Source organism: Diplotaxodon limnothrissa, linkage group LG6 (assembly GCF_057381915.1).
Source record: "Diplotaxodon limnothrissa isolate DT_005_m linkage group LG6, D_limnothrissa_male_GT1.1, whole genome shotgun sequence".
Classification (NCBI taxonomy): Eukaryota; Metazoa; Chordata; class Actinopteri; order Cichliformes; family Cichlidae; genus Diplotaxodon; species Diplotaxodon limnothrissa.
Window position 1 is genome coordinate 12,652,817 of NC_140601.1, and position 17,165 is coordinate 12,669,981.

The following is a 17,165-nucleotide window of genomic DNA, read 5'->3' on the forward strand; positions in this document are numbered from 1 at the left end:
CCCACTTATGCCAAGTTCTTGGTAATAAGTGGTTTACTGATTGTTGGGGGTTTTCTCTGTATTATTGTAGGGGCTTTACCTTACAATATAAAGCATCTCGAGGGGACTGTTGCTGTGATTGATGCAGTATAAATAAAGTGAATTGAATTATTATTTTTATTATTTCATATGAGATTCAAAAATAAATTGTAACCCTCTTGTATATCTGGTTCTTTTATTTGATCGTGTATATTTGAGCAGAACAATATAACAGTATAGTTTTCAACCCTTATGACATGACATTGTTGGTAAAAAGCTTTTACCAGTCACATGAATTAACCGTGTGCAACTAAAAACAACAGATCCCTCAATTTCATGTTAACTTACTACTACATGTGAAAATCCTGCTGTGTAAATGCTCCACTTATGTCATAAGAGCTGATACTTCTTAAATGTAACTCTCTTAATATTGGATACAGCCTACATGTTGCGGTCAAAGGCTAATAAAAAAAAAAATCATATTTCTAGACTAACCCAACACAATAAACGCCTCCGTTTATTTCAACATATCCAGAACAAAATTATTTTCTTCATCTTGATTTTCATTTCTGTACATGTTCACTGTACCATTGTAATATATTTACATTTCAAAGATATTATTATTATTTTGTTAGCATTGTTTAATTTTGTCCGCCCTTTCGACGAGTGCCGTTGAATCCAACAAAAGCACGGTGAAATTTCCAGCACTTTAACTTTAAAACTCTATTTGGCATGCGCCATTTAAAACCATGTAATCGTCTCTAAACAGATAATCGCTGTGAAATTGTCAGAGAAGGCTTTCAGAGGACAGTAATGAAGACGGGCGGCAAGGTTTAGCGAATGGCAGTGTGTTTGATTGGCAGACTTTACAGCCAAGGCAAACACACTTCATTATGGAAATGTATGCACATTATTTTGGCCTATATCATCAACAGTCAACACACATACACTCGTTGCACCTGCAGATACAGGTTCTTGTGTGGTAACAGGCTGGTGTTGTCAGGGCTGCTGTGGTGCCCCCGGAGACAATGAGGGGAGAGGGAAGAAGACAAAGAGAGAATACTGACGAAGATGAACTTGACCTTTATGATGTCTTGGTGAGGAGGGGTTGGGGGCATGTTGGTACTTATGAATCTATAATGAATCTGAACTATGTATGTGTGTGAGTATTGCTGGTCTGTACTCTAAGCTGAAGAAAGGTCATCACACAAGGGGACCACTAATACACCTGGTGCTATCTATCTATCTCTCTATCTATCTATCTATCTATCTATCTATCTATCTATCTATTGCTTGAGACATACATGAAACATACTTTTCCATCCTAATACATTTTTCTTGACTAACTCATCATAACTCATCAGAGCAAAATCATATTGTATTGACTGACGGCTGAGTTGCCTAGGGTGAAGACGTGGATATACCAATAACCACGTCTTGGTATTTGACAGATAGGATTGGCTCCAGCACCCCTGCAACACTCAGTTGGATAACCTGCTACGAAAATGAACGGATTTAATAGTTATATGATCATTAGTTGTGTTTAGACTTGAGTTTTTGTGGCTTTGGAGTGTAGTTTTCAGAGTTTATGTGATTGTATGTTAAGATTTAGCTAGCAATGGGCTACCGTCACCAAAACTCCATGAGGTGTACAGGGAAATCAGAACCAATCTACTTGTTTGTTCAAGAAGGTCAAGCAACTGAATTCAGGAAACAGAGGAAAAGACATGCAGATTGAGACAGTGTTCAGTGTAAGGAATAGTGCATTTATAGATACAGATCCATAGTACTTGATTGCTTTCCTTATCAGTTTCAGTTTTAGAATTTTAAAGACTTGGATGGTAGGAAGTAACATTCAGAGAATGAATATTCCTGCACACCTATATGCTCCACATCATTTGACATTTATGCAATACGACAATGTAACACATTTTTACTCATAGACAACATATATGTTTGTTAAACATTAAGCACATTGTGCCTCATTTATTCCTGTTATATATCTTGTTTTATTGGCTTTACTGACCTTTTTATTGCATTATTAGCAGAGCAGCTGTTACTAATAAAACTGACAAAGACGCCTTTCAACTCAGTGCGCCAGAACCAACGACGCCTGAACTCTGGAATCAAAGAAGGTAAATGGTATTCAACAATTATTAAACGTATTACCTGTGCTGTGCTTTTACTCCTCTGATGTGTCAAAATATCTTCTGGGAAAAGCTTTCAGTAGATCATGTTTGAAGTGAAGTCATTTTTATTCATAAAGTCCAATATCCCGGATCACAGCCCTTTACACTCTCTGTCGTCAGATGCCAGACTGGGTTAAGGAAGACTCATCCACCAAAATTCAAACAAACCTACCGTATGTTTTGGCTAACAAGAATCAAATAATGTGTTCTGCTGCACCTGTTGCCACTGGACTAATTCAGATGAATAACGTGATTGATACATGGATGATCAATAATCGACTGGTCACCCTTGCTAGCTCTTCTCAATTTCAGTAAAAACACAGTCACCTTTTCATAAGCTGAAGTGAAGTGAAGACGAGAGTAGATCATTAATTCCTAAATTGAGGCAACCCTCTTAGACTACTGAGACGGAGCTTTTTGTCAGTGAGCCGGTCCAGCTCAGGGGTCCCTTTGTTCCAGCTGCCACAGCAGATTTGGGCGTCTGTACGGAGGCCTGTCAGAAACAGGCTTATCTCTTGGGGGCCTCCCAGCACAAAGACCCATTTAGATGCTCAGAGAAAGTGAAATCTTCATTATATACCCCTTAAAAGAAAAACACACCCCTGCTCTTTAGGAAAATTAATTGGAGACAAGTATTTTATTCGGGTGAAATAAGAGCTCCAAAGCAAAGTATAAGGCTGAGCTTGTACAGTGAGCCCTTTTATTATGTTTGATATGTAGTAGTGAGTAGGATAACGTCAACGTTTCAGGCAACTTTGCACTGAGAATTGGCGATTACATTAGTCACAAACATTGCCACAGAGCTATGAAGGACGGCTAGCGTCATCACCCTCCTACTTAAACACTTCCCTCTGTTTTCATTTTTTTCTTTCAATCCTCAAAGTTACACAAGCCAACCAAAACAATATGTGAACTACAGAAAGCACAATATCAACACTCTCCCATCTATATCTATCTCTCTATCATTTATCCACCTATCCGTCAATCCACCTATCCATCCATCTGCTGGCCTTTCCCAGCCATGCCTGTAGTGAGAGTGTCAGTATATCTGCCATGGCGTCCCGCTGATGTGTATTGTGATGGGGCTGAATACTCCAGCAACCAATATGGCCCGCACCAATACTGGATTAGCCACAGTGGATTAGCTCGCTGCCCTCCTGCTGCTTATTCAAATATTGTTTCACGTATTGTCATCATTGGGGCTGAGCTCTGGCCCAGTAGCCTGCAAGCTACAGAATATTTTCAAAGAAACCCAAAAAAAATGTCTTTGCTTCCATTTCCCTACAAAAGCGTCTGATTTCAGCGAATGTGGGATCTGGACCACTGAGGGTCGGGGGAAATTGTTGAGGGTTCGGAGAGCATCCGCAGCCCTAGAACAGGCAGGGGGAAAAAGGGATGGAAAGATGATGGAAAAGCAAAAACCCAACTAGGCCAAAAACAGGCATGAAAGCGTGCCTTGATCTTTGATACATGGTGTTCTTCTTTTTTTTCTCCTCTCTCCCTTTCTTTCACCCTCACACATACACTTGGGAGTCAAGGCAATTGATGTGCTGCCTTTGATGGCAAAGAGAGGCCTATATTAACGGCCAAAAAGACCATGATGAAAGGGCTGAGGAAAAAGAAGCAAAATGGGTAGAAAATGTGTTATTAGAAAGAATGGCAACTCATGATGAATACTTGGGATGAAGTGATGGTAACCAGACATCGGGGTCTTGAGGGTTTGATGATTTAACGGCAGCGGAGGAAAGGCTAAGGTAGACGGAAGGCTTACCGTGCTAGCCCCGCGGTAGTGATGGCTGAGGTTGGCTTGGTGGTTCCAGTGTGTCATGCTGATGGTCGTCCTGTTAGAATAAGGGAGGTGAATACACCTGCTGCATTGCCCGAGTTCATCGCAGTGATTCCGAGGTCTGGACGCCAGTGGACGTCCCATTGCAGAAGCAGTCGCCATCTTTGTCCCGTTGTTGTCTTGGATATGCTCTCCTGCGTCTTCATCCCTCCCTCTTTCCTTTGATCATGCCTCCCTCCCTTGCTGTCTGCCGTATGACATCATCACGCAGCGGTATCGACAAGCATCAAAGAACCTCTGGGCAGGACGGGGTGTAAATATGGAGCATAAAGAGTGCTGTAACCCCCCCTGCTCCTAGCATCCACTCCTCTTCTCTCACTGCAGATGGGTGGTTTATTAGGCCGATACAAAACTATAAGCACACACCCACACCACCCATTTCTCAGACGGGTGTATCCCAAGGCCCCCTGCTGTGCTTGCAGCGTTTGATGATGCGTCTAGCTTAATTCGATCCCAAAGCTCGCTCCTTTTCTAAGACGTTCATTTCACCCTTCTTATATGTTTTTGCAAGCTGCTGCAACAAAACACAAATGTGTTCTTGGTCAACTTTGTGACTAAATGACAACACTACTCTTCGCGTAGCCACCCCTCCTTCTTCACACTTTGACTCTCATCCCCTGCTCTTTCTCTCTTACCTCTTACAGCTGGTCGGTACCATTTCCAATCCTGTTAAAGTTCTATGTCCTCTCAAGGAGACCTTCTGTCTGTCTGTCATCGGCCCCAAAATCACATATACATGTTTCACTGTCACACTCTCAATCCTCTGTGGCAGCTGGTATCAAACCCAATAAGATCATCCCTTAAAAAAACACACAGAATTAGTAACTGAATGGATTAGATTTGTCCAACATCAATGTACCTGCAAAGAGAATGAAGCAAACCAACGTTTTACTACAGTCAACATATATTTAAAATACAGTGTAATGGATTTACAATTAAACTGCTCTGCAAAGGCCGGCAGTAGTAATGTAATTATAAAGATAATAAAGTCAAGAAGAAACAATTAATAGTTTAAAGTTTTCAAAGTGGAAAAGACAGAAAGGCTGCAGTACAATTACTTTATGCGTTCTTAAAAGCTGATTATTTTACCCTAATTTAACCAAACTGAATCACATAAACTACTCTAGTTACTGCTAAAATGGCTTAGCTAGCTTTTAGCCAAGCTAGTTATACAGTTTTTCTACATCAAGACTAAAAATTAATGTTTTGCACTTTTTTCAGTCATAAAGTCAACACTTCAGCAGAATAGCATTTTTTAACTGTTGAATCTTGTGTCAAAAAGTCCTGTCCAAGCAAAGTTTTAAGCGAATACAGTAAAGCTATGTAGCAAGACAGTTTTAGCTTAATACTAACATTTTTGTCAATCCAAATAATTTCATAATAAAAGCTTTTCAGTAAAATAAATGTGTCCCCCTATCAAAAATGTTATTAACAGTCTATCTTTGACTGAACTGCTGTATTATTATACCTAATAATTTATATTGGCTGCTGTCTCTGCTGTTCACTAGCTAAACGGGCCTACTTCAGGCCAATGCAGTTGAAGTAACCTGGGCTCACGCTGTATAATATCACTGAAACAACATGCTGTATCACTGCGGTCTTTCTGATGCAGTTTTTCTGATGGAAAAACGAAAACTGACCATCAAAGCAATGAACAGTCCCACAGTCCCATTCAGTTACCGAGGTATTTTCTGTAATAGACAAAGAGCCGAATCAAACATGACTCATCAGTGTAACAGAACCTGGATCAGCTTTCTCTCAAGCACTGATCATTGAGTGGAAAAAAGAATGAAAAGTAATTGGAGCTCTTTAGAGTCACACAGCTACCGCCTCCTCGCCTATCTGCTGTTCTTCTACTTTCCCCCAGTTTCCATTCACATCTTTACTCTGCCCTGCCGCCTCTCTGCCCCCACTCTCTACACCCCCCCCCAACTAATTGTCAAGGTTCTTGTTAGCGTTATGCTTAAATGCACCTCTCTGCAGCGAAAGCCACCCAGTGATATGGAAAGTATCCTTAGCAAAGGATTATACACCACTGATTGGAAGTACCAAACAAACGTGAGTGTTTGGAGAGGAATAACTGCTACGAAATCTGTTGTTCACTCAGGCTTTCGCCTTTTTCCATCCTGTACTTCCCTCTATTCAACTCAACAAACTGTTTCTCAGCTTTCCAACTCTAAGACCAGGCATTCTCTTTCTCCTTCCCAAACCAATCGCATAAACAGCCATTTCCATTCAAACAGCAACTTCATTCCAGGTATTAGGAGAACTAATTCCACCACATTATTAGACTCCTTAAAAATGCCCACTTATTTCCTCCACAAATTACTTCCCGTAATCCCAATCAACTAAATCCATTTGCTGATTGCTGCCCTTCTGCAGGGGACAAACAGCAATGTCTGGAATCAATATGAGGACTCTTAGCCTACCTGTAAGATTGTTGGGGTAACAGCTAATGGCAGCAAGCTGACGGGCTGTAGAGGGTTGATAAGCATTTCTCATTACTGAACCCCCATTCACATAAGCGCCTGCCACACTTGTATAATACACATTCACACACACACAATCTGTGGGAGAAATACATGTCCTCCAAAACATATTGCCATTGTTGTAACAATAGATATAAATAAATAAATAAATCATCGGTGTGTGCATCTATTAACTATGTGTGACAAAAGAGAAGGCATCTGGGAATGCTATAAACTGGCACATAGCTAGAGGGTATGGATAAAATAGCAGAAAAGCTTCAACTATACAAAAACATACCAGCTTGGCGAGGCTTGTAATTGCTTATTGTCACCATCGCACAAGTGCGTCCAACTCTGTGGTCATTTCTGATTTCATTTTTTTGGCTCTAATTTGTTATGAAGTAAATACCACACTCAGCGTCTTTCAGTCAGTTTTAGTCAGCTCAGTGCATTCCCCTCCACTTTTAATAGATGTGCTTGAAAATTATGCAAAGAACAACAAAAAACAACAAGATAAATATTCAGTATGTATTTTATGTAATGCTAGCAGAATACCCGGATTTTATTCTTACTTTGGGGTTGCTTCACAGCAGAATATTTGACTTGTCACAGTAAAGCACTGACATTTTCATTAATGTGACATAGCACAAGTCAAATGTGTTTATACAGGGGTTATTAGTTTGTTTAACTGGAATTAAACAGTTCGAGTAGTGGTTTCCATCACAGAAGATGAGACCACGCGAGGTAACTCTGTAGGACGGAAAAATGATTAACGGGACAAATATAGCTTTTCTTTAGGTTGCCTTACTTGTTGTGTGATGCTGGATTGTTTCACCTTGAATTTCTGATCTAGTTCTTTTTGAGGAGAAAATCTTTGGTCAGCATCCACAATGATTGTTCAAAATATCTTTTGGTTAAATAGTGTCTTTTTTGCGGACTCAGTCGAATTTAATGCTTTTTGTACTTTTTTTGTACTTGGACATTTTATGTGTGGTTAATGGAAAGTGAATGAGAGTGCCCTTGTTCATTGCAGTTAGCAAACTTACCATATTAAGGCTTTGCCATACATAGAATACATGTCGGTCCAATGTATTTGTTGCTGTTCACCCAGTTTTAATGAATCAATCTCATGGAATCAGGGTTAACTCTGTTAACTATTTCAAACTGTTAACATTAACCCTATAATGCCCATTGTATCATTTTTGATACATGAGTTTCTGAGACCTCTATATCATCAACATGATCAATACTTGGCATAATTTCAAAATGTTATGAACAAAACTCTTTTTTTTGTCTAAAATTAACATTGTTGTTAACAAAAAGTTGCCAAAAATGCCTAATGTATCAAATGTGATACAAAAAATATATAATAAATATGTAATAAAAATATATCATACACCACATGATACAGCAAAAAAAGTGGATTTTGTTATAAGGGTTAATAAACATCTCAGTTTTTTGATTGCTTGGGTCTTACAGGGTTAACACTGAAGACAATCTTCAGGGCTCTAAATGCTTATTAGTGCAATTGATGCGCATTACGACCATAAAGCCAAGGATGATAATGTAGTCATGATGCCAGTTGATGAAGAACCTCATAATGCTGATGTCCATGTAGTACTGTATGCCCACTCACACCCACACATGGACAAGCTAACCTTTTGTTTTCCACCGTGTCTTGTTCTAATAAAGCTTGTCATACTGTAATGATTGTACTCTTTCACTATTTAATGCTTTCATCACATTATTACACCATGTGTATATTTTTAGGAGCGGCGTTTTAAGGCACTAAAAGGTTTTTTCTTAGTCATTTTCTTGCATTTTTTTTTTTGTCTGAGCTCTACTCACTGGTTTGCTGCAAGAAGAGATGATACTATCTGTATTATATTATAAATTCCTTAATCCTTTTTTGTAAAATCCAGAATTGAGTCCATTTCCTAGATCATTTTACATAATTCTGATTGTATCTACAACTCAGTCTCAGTCAGTCATCTATATTATCAGTTCCCAGAGTCAGAACCAGACATGGAGAAGCTGCATTCAGCTTTTATGCTCCTTATATCTGGAACAAACTCCCAGAAAGCCTCAGATCAGCTGAAACACTCAGTTTATTTAAATCCAGGTTGAAGACTCACCTGTTCTCAGCTGCATTTGAATAAAGCACCAAATCCACACTTTAAGCTTAAATTTCAAAACTTACATTTAACTACTGATTTTATCTACTGTTCTGATTTTATCTGTTTTGATTTTATATACTGTTTTGTTTGTTTGTTTGTTTGTTTGTTAATTAGTTAGTTAGTTTATTTGCTTGTTTTAATCAATTTTAAATCATGCTTTTTATTTGTTCTTGTTTCTAATGTCTCTGTAAAGCACTTTGAATCACCTTGTTGTTGAATTGTGCTATACAAATAAACTTGCCTTGCCTTGCCTATATGTGCACTGGAGGCTTCAACCTTTCATATTTTATTCAGCTTACATGTTAAAACCAGGTTACAGGTGAGCAGAAGTTATATTGAAAAACTATTTCCTGATGTAGCCATAAAGGGTCCTTAATAACCAGGAACTAAATGCTTTCTTACAAATTGTCACTTTCGACAGTGGTTTGCTTGCTTAATGTTACATTTTGGAACCAAATTTTCACACCTTTAATGGTTATTTCATCCACCTATAAGTGGACCTCGAGTCCTTGGTGTGCTCTTAAGCTCAACAATTTCAGGCTCTGAATGTTCATTCTGCAGAGAGAGAAAGCTGCAGTCGTGAGGGGATTGAGGCCATTGTTCAGTTAAAGTGAGACAAATGAGACCCCGGAGAGCACTACTTAGCCACTCATAAAGGTCAGATATGGAGCCACACCAATGGATGCTAATCCTGACCCTGGGGACTGTGTGCACATGCGCCTGTGGATGTAATTGTTTCACAGGCCTGTGACATTTAAACCTGAATGAGTGTACAATCCTGGGTGGCTGAACAGTGTGTACGTGCTTGTAAGTCCTTTGGCTGGAAACCAATGGGCTGCAGTGCCCACAGAGGTTTAATTAGACATTGCCTTGGGGGCAATTAAAACATCAGAGGCTATGTTTTTATGTAGACAACACCATTTTATTACTGCTGTAAATATTCTCTTGATTTAGATGATGTTGTTTCTGGCTAAACATTTAAAACTGTGAGCTCTGAAAGACAGATTTTCAAAACCTTCATATGCCATGAAGAATCATCTGGAAGTTACTAATATTAGAAAAAAAGAATCGATGGGAAATGATACATTTTCTATACCATACGAATTTCACCTGATGGTAGATATGTCATAATGAGGCATCACTGTATGTCTCTCATTAAAATGACTAGCTACATAGTCTAATTGGTATTGCACTAATAACACACTATTGAGGCTGAAAACAGCCAATCCTTCCTTCCTGTATAAGCGCCACAAGCTTGTCAGTAGGTCTCACTGGCTGGGGCACCAGAGAGCTGGAGGTAATGCAATTTGTGAGTTTTAGCAGAATGTGGTGTAGATAACGACTGCCAGGGTCACAACAACAGTTCAGCACAAGTGTAATGAGCAGAAAAAGAAATGACAAATCAGTTAGAGCATGTGTGCGTATCTGAAAGAGACAGAAAACGTGAACTGGAGGTCCTTATTATGATTAATTACCATCACTACACTGTATCCAACATCCTAGTTATACTGCACAATTTTTTTCAGAGACAATTCTTGCTATTTCTCTTAGATTTGACATGAAGTTTGATGTGTCTGCCCACAAATCTATAAACAGTGCCTGGTTCTCCTGGTAATATCTTTAAAAGGCAAACTGCAAAACTGTTTATGACCTTTAGAGGAAGGCAGAGCAGAAACAGAGAACATACCCAGGATAATTCTACAAAGATATGAGCATGTACTCTGGCATGAACCTGTAAACTGAGGGAAGAGTCACAGATGCGAGACCTTTTGCAAACAATGGCAAAACAAACAATGCAAAAAGAGAAAGCGGCTCTTATTTTTTGTCATTGTTTGCAAGGCAAAGGTGCCAGTGAGTGAAATCTGAGTTTTTATTTTAAATCTATCATCATCAGCAAAATGAATTTCACTGGCAATTTCATGCCACAATATCTGCAAAACAAACAGCAGCAAACATTTCCATCAGCTGCTTTTGTCTTTGTGCTAATAAACAAACGTTAGCATGCTAACAAGCTAAACTGAGATGTACACATGAAACATTATATGTGTAAACAATTACTGTTAGGTTTGTCATTGTAATTCTATTAGCATGATTAGATCAAAAACGATGACTCACTTTATTGTGGCTCCCCTTGGAGACTTTTCAGCAACATGAGAGTGCACCAAATGATCTTTGTTTTTATTCTGCTCCCAGTTCCCACCTCTCCTCTGTTAGCTAGGTAGTTTTTGCTTAATCTTACAAAAAAGCAACAATGATCACTTCTGCTGCAGTGTTCCTCTTACCGGGGGAAATTTATAATAATAACAACAACAATAATAATAATAATAATAATAATAATAATAATAATATAGCACCATATTATCAATCAAAAATACAGCTGGCTCTAGCCGTTTCAGTGCCCTGGGTGAGATAAGTACTGTTCTATCTACAAGTTTGTTCATCTGTCTGAGATGCACACTCATGTTTGGGGATGCTCATATGTATGATACTGTAGGTTGGTATAATAAACTCAGGAGAAAGACACGAACAGATGTTTGATTCTTCTCTTTTTCATTCATTCTCTTTTAGATTTGCTGCTGTGCTTAAGATTATCGTCCTGACAGATGATTTATTTTCAGCCAACCTTCAGCTGTCAGACAGATGCTCTCACATTTTTCAAAATTTTGGTATACAGCAGAGGTCATGATCATCTCAGTGACTGCAAGGTGCCCAGGTCCTTTGGAACAAGTCCAAATTATCATCCTTCCATTTCCATGTCTAACAGGTGGCAGAGGTGCTGATAGGCTGTGTTTTCTTCTGGCCAAACATGATTTGCACTACAGCCAAATATCTCGCCTTTGGTATCTTCTGTGCAAAGGACATTGATCCAGAACTCTTGTGATTTGTTGTGATATAAGTTTGCAATCCTAAAATGTGCTGTCATGTTCATTTTAGAGAAAGGAGGCGTTTTCCTGGCAACCCATCCAAACAAGTCGTACCTGTTCCGCCATTCTCTGATTTCACTGTCAGAAACTTCAACATGTAACATGCTACTTGAGGCCTACTTGAAGTAGTTTCTGAGATGTACAGTGCTAAACAATGTTAATAGAAACCAGATATTTTGGAAATCTGTCAAAAACTTGTTTCAAACTAAACTTATTTATTAGGCAAATAACCAACAGGTTTCAAGTTTAGTTTAGCTTTGTTTTGTTTTTTTTTTACCAAATTTGAGCTAGAAGTCAGCGATTAATCAAGCATAACATTCAACTGCAAAAACACATCTTTCTGTGCAGGAATATGAGTAAATACCTCTATTTTGGCATCTTAATCAAAAAATAATATTGTGCTTTACTATGTTTCTTTCCATTTTTGTAAAGCAGTAAATCTGAAAATTAATTTTCAACAATAATCATATTTTTTGCTTTAAAAACTTTGATTAAAGAGCTTGCACATACTGGTGGTTTAACCATTACAAAAACATAAAAATTATTTACCAATACTGTTAACTGTGGCATAAACCTTACATTGGTTGACGGCCTAATAAATTGCTAAGCACTGTAGCTCTTGCTGCTTTTATTCCCTCTCTGAACATTGCACGCTCTTGGGCTGAATTTGAGTGTCGACTCCTGCAGGCTGTGGCTCTACGTCTCCTCCAGACCAGCAAACTGTTCACACATCTGCTTCTACAGAGGTGATCACACTCTGAATTTCAGTTAATCAAGTACATTTAACTAACAGCACCTGGCTGCTATTACCCTCTTAATTCCTATGGAAGCAGTGAGGCTGTACTTAGTATTTCACAGGACTGCACTACAGACTTTTGCATTTATAGCTTACAGGTTATCAAAATGTCTGAATATGCTTCCTCGTGACATTGACTTAATTAGGATGTGGGTTGCTCCTAATTACAGACTTTTTCTGTTTTTGTTAAACCTACTGACTCACAGACCTGCGTGAGCCACATTGAGAGCACACCTTCACTTAGACAATGCCATCTACACTGTATCTGGTTACAAAATGGATCATGTTATATTTGCATGACACATAAGTAACACGGGCTGTTTGACTTAGGTGTAGGAGCAATTACCTTTGGGACCTGATAATATAGAAATGAAAAACCCCCCCCCCAAAAAAAAACAGCTTATGTGAGAGTCGGTGCCTCTCACAGCCCACCCGTACTTTCTTCCCAGTATCAGTTGTTTATTGCAGTGTTCTAAACAATGCACTTGACACACTGCACGGGAGTAGTCAGTATTCATTAGAAACTTAATGCATGAATAACAAGTACTCACAGGTAGGACCGCACCTTCAGACCGGAGATTAATTTGTTCTCAACTGCACGATATCAATCAAGCACTAGAATGGCTGAAATATTTCTTCCTCTGCTGGCGTCGCTCCAGCAGCAACAGCTGGAGCGACGCCAAAAGAAAAAACTGCACTCATATAAAATTTGTCTGTGTAACAGGTTATACTCTTCATGTATTCTGTAATAAGATGTTACTCTCTTATATGAAGTGTTTTATATTTTAAACGGTAGGTACAGCCTGGAGTATTCAAGTAGGATTATGTAGTATTCAAGACTAAAACAAACGCAAGTCTGTTTCTCCTAAAATAATTTTTAAAAGAAAACAACAGTACGCAGTATAGCTACAAATATCCATTTAGAGGGTAGCACAATTATCACGTAACAGTCAGTACTCTGGAAAATGATGTTTTATCTCCATCTTGTGGAGCACAAAAGAACTGCCAAAGAAGTATCTACACTTTCTAAGTGTAACACACCATACAGAGTTTATATGTATGCCATTTCTAACCTGCTCACTCTCCTCCACTTCGTTCTGTTTATTGTCCCAATGAGCAGAACAGAGAGCACCACGAACCAAGTAAAGGATACGTGAGGAACCAGTTAAACACACGGGCAGCAGGGACGAATATAGGAAACAAGTTACACAACAGTAAAAGGTACTAGGAGTGATGCCTGTTAACTTGAAGAAAAGTCCATTTTTAAGCGAGTAATAAAAACACACTGAAATTAAAAGTCAAATTAACCATTTAAAAGAACAAACAAACAAAAAGACAAACCAAAAACTGTGAGCAGCTACAAATAGTTTGTAACATCAATTAAAAAATTCTCCCATTTGAAATGTACAACTCAATAAAGGTGATAATGGATGCCAGATATCCCCATGAATATTAAAAAACCCCAAATATTAAATTATATTAGAATCGTTTGTGATGTTTACGGAGTTCATGATGTTGACAAATCAGTCCATTTAAAACAAAAGCACGGCACTACAAAGAAAATTAAACGGTATTTCCTCAACGATTTTCTTCAGTGTGAGCTTTCACTCCCCCCCACCTTCACCCTCATCACCCTCCCCCTTCTCTGAAACACTCGTGCCCTTATCTTCTTCGCCCTTCGTCTCTCTTCTGTCAGTCTCTCCCGCATCGGGTTTCTCCGTCTGATCGCTTGTGTCTGCGTCTGCTTTTGCTGTGGTCACGTCAGGCTTCAATATGTCGTCTTTCACCACTTCCTGAACGTTGTACTTTCTGTACAGCGTATAGTCTTTTACCACACTGAGGCAACACACTGTCTTGATGACCTCCACAATGATTGTCAGTTCAGGGTTTGTCAAATCCACTTTGTTCTTAGGGTTCATCTTCCCCACAAGGCCTGTAAAACAGTCGGATTCGAAAGGAGTTAGTTTCCTTTAGCACGGGCACCGGCAGCCATGAAAAACATGGAAAATGAACGAGCCTACCTGCGATAGATTTGATGATTTCGTCTCGCTTGTTGTGGTTGCTGTTGCGAGCCTTGAACGCAATCTGGTAGGTAGCACAGCTTGGAGTTTTGAACCAAGGCTCCAGGAAAGTGGTCAGATATTTCACCATGTCTTCCTGAAAAGCTTTGCAGGTTCCAGTTACCTGAAAGAAGAAAGAAAAAAAAAACCCAAGGGTTTTACTGTTGTTGTCATAATGCATCAATATCAAATAATAGCTCATTTTAAAAGCACTATTTTAGAGCTTCAGTCATGTGAATGCTCAGATGATTCAACAACCCCTCGACTTACAGTACGGCGGCATCTCTCTATCCTGCATCAGTTCAAACGCATATGCACATCGAGACTCGCAACTAAGCTACTTACTGGCAACATTCGAAGGATGACACGTGACTTTTTCTTCTTTGTAGTATGGAGATCTGACAGGATATGATGAACCAGTTTATCAGACTCTACAGAAAAACAAAATAAAACAAAAATCAGAAAAAAAAGCCCAAACAAAAACACTGAAAGACAGACTCGCATCAACTACAAAAAGCTTTACCGATATTCTGAGTTCTGATGAAGATCACGTTGTTTGCTCCGCTGTCGAGTGCCTGGAAGCGCCTCTCCTGTTTAGTTTCTGATGCTCGCAGCTGGGCCACTTCTTTCTTCAGGGCAACATCAACATCTTCTTCTTCAGCCTCCTCTTCTTCACTGCTGCTCCCCGTATTTTCCTGAAGCTGTGAGCAAGAATCAAGTCAACTTTTTTGTCATATATGCACACTGCAAAACACAGAGGTTACGCTGGGCAATGCCATTCTTACTTTGTATGTTGCCTTGACACAAGTTAAATCAAAGAACTACACTAAGAGAATAATAAGCACAGAAAATTACTGAATGTAGAGCATTAAAAACACACAAAAAAGTACAAGTGATACGAAAAAGCAACATGTGTGCTTCTCGTTTTACGCATGTGGAACACGAAAGCATTTCCAGTAACGTAAAACATGAGAAAAGAAGCAATCACACGTGGAAACACCGAAACCAGCCATTTGTTCTTCACATATTCATTATAGCTTGTATGAGATCGTTGCTTTTCCCTTACTCCATTAACAGAGCAAGCTAAATCCTAGTTTAACTCAAACCATCCAGCATATTAGCCCCAAACACTGCTCGTCGGAGGCCTTTGATCCAATAATGTAAACAATGTAAACTTACCTGCTCGAGACCATAGAGCTTGTCTGCGTATTCACCGAGCAGATTCAAGGCCTCCGCCGTGCACTTTCTCTCGTTCATGTTGCATGTGATGAGGATCCCCTGCATGCCCACCTCCAGCTCCCGGGAGCCCTTCCACCGCTTGCTGTGGTGGCCGGCCATAAAGCGCTTCTTGCTCCGTTTCCTGGATTCGTTTTGCACGGCTGACATGTTTCCAGAGCGCTTTCAGATACAGAACTAAAACCGGGAGTTTGGAGGCTCACTAGCTTATCGGCTACCTGTTTTGTGTTTGTTTTGATTGTACCTCCTCGCCTGTATTAGCCGTAAGCTCAACACGAACTGTCGGAGATTTTAAACCTGCAGCAACAATATAAAAACCGAGTGAAGTTGACGGACTGGTGCAGCCTTTTCCCCCCTCACGTGCGTTCAAACCATAGCCGTTCCAAGAAAGGAGGTCTCCGTGCACGTTTGTTGGTCATCCTGTACGGCGTGTCAGGAGGGACAAAAGTCTCTGGCCGCGTGTTAAACTACGCTACTCTAGCACACCGTATCAGATTTCCAAAAAAATGACCACATTCTTAAAATAATACAAAATAACTAAAAAAAACAACAACTTTATTTACAATGTTGTCACAGTAAACATTTGTTCTTGTTCACAATCTTTTTTCTGTTAAAATTGCTATTGTACATTATATTGTTTGACAAGAAAAAAACCCATATATTTAAAAATGTATTTGGTAAATAATAATAATCATTATAAGGTTGATATATATTTGGGGGAGGGGGGTCAAACTCGAAATCATTCCAAAACAATGCTAAAGTACATCCTGAATGAATAAGTGTTAAAGAGTTCCCACCCATGTAATTTATATCAGGAATCAGTGTTTACAAATAACTCAATTTCACAGACAATGTTACACAAGAGTTACTGATTTCTTTTAGCCAACACTAGGGGTGAGTGTCTTCCTTCTCTCACCCCAACCGGTCGCAGCAGATGGCCGCCCCTCCCTGAGCCTGGTTCTGCCGGAGGTTTGTTCCTGTTAAAAGGGAGTTTTTCCTTCCCACTGTCGCCAAAGTGCTTGCTCATAAGGGGTCATATGATTGTTGGGTTTTTCCTCTGTATCTATGAAGCGCCTTGAGGCAACTTTTGTTGTGATTTGGTGCTATATAAATAAAAATGAATTGAAATTGCATTGAATTGAATAGAACCATAGATGGTATAAAAAAAATTATACTATCACATGTAGATTATGTGATAGTATAAAAAAAACCCTGAACACTATCTGAAAGCCACTAGAAGGCGATGCCGGTGGTTCCAAAAAAGACATCCAGCCCTATTGAAGTCTATGGAAAAATCACCATGACATGACCTCTCGAGTTTATGGGCTCAGTCACTCATTTTGGAACACATTGAATAAATAAAGTTGTCTTTTTTTTTAAAAATTTTGGTCATGGGATTATCTTAAAAACCACATTATTATTACCTAATGAGCTGTCAGTCAGAAGTCATT

The 17,165-nt window shown here is 39.2% G+C and overlaps 1 protein-coding gene across 1 annotated transcript; it reads right to left on the reverse strand.

Moving 5' to 3' along the window:
- Positions 1-14,022: 14,022 nt before the first annotated feature.
- On the reverse strand, positions 14,023-16,081 carry thumpd1 (THUMP domain containing 1). The gene is made up of 5 exons (XM_085355673.1): positions 15,658-16,081; positions 15,002-15,179; positions 14,824-14,909; positions 14,440-14,602; positions 14,023-14,351 (listed from the first exon to the last, which is right to left on the reverse strand). The coding sequence occupies exons 1-5, from the start codon at positions 15,862-15,864 to the stop codon at positions 14,023-14,025; spliced, it is 963 nt and encodes a 320-aa protein (XP_085211799.1). The 5' UTR covers positions 15,865-16,081.
- Positions 16,082-17,165: the final 1,084 nt, after the last annotated feature.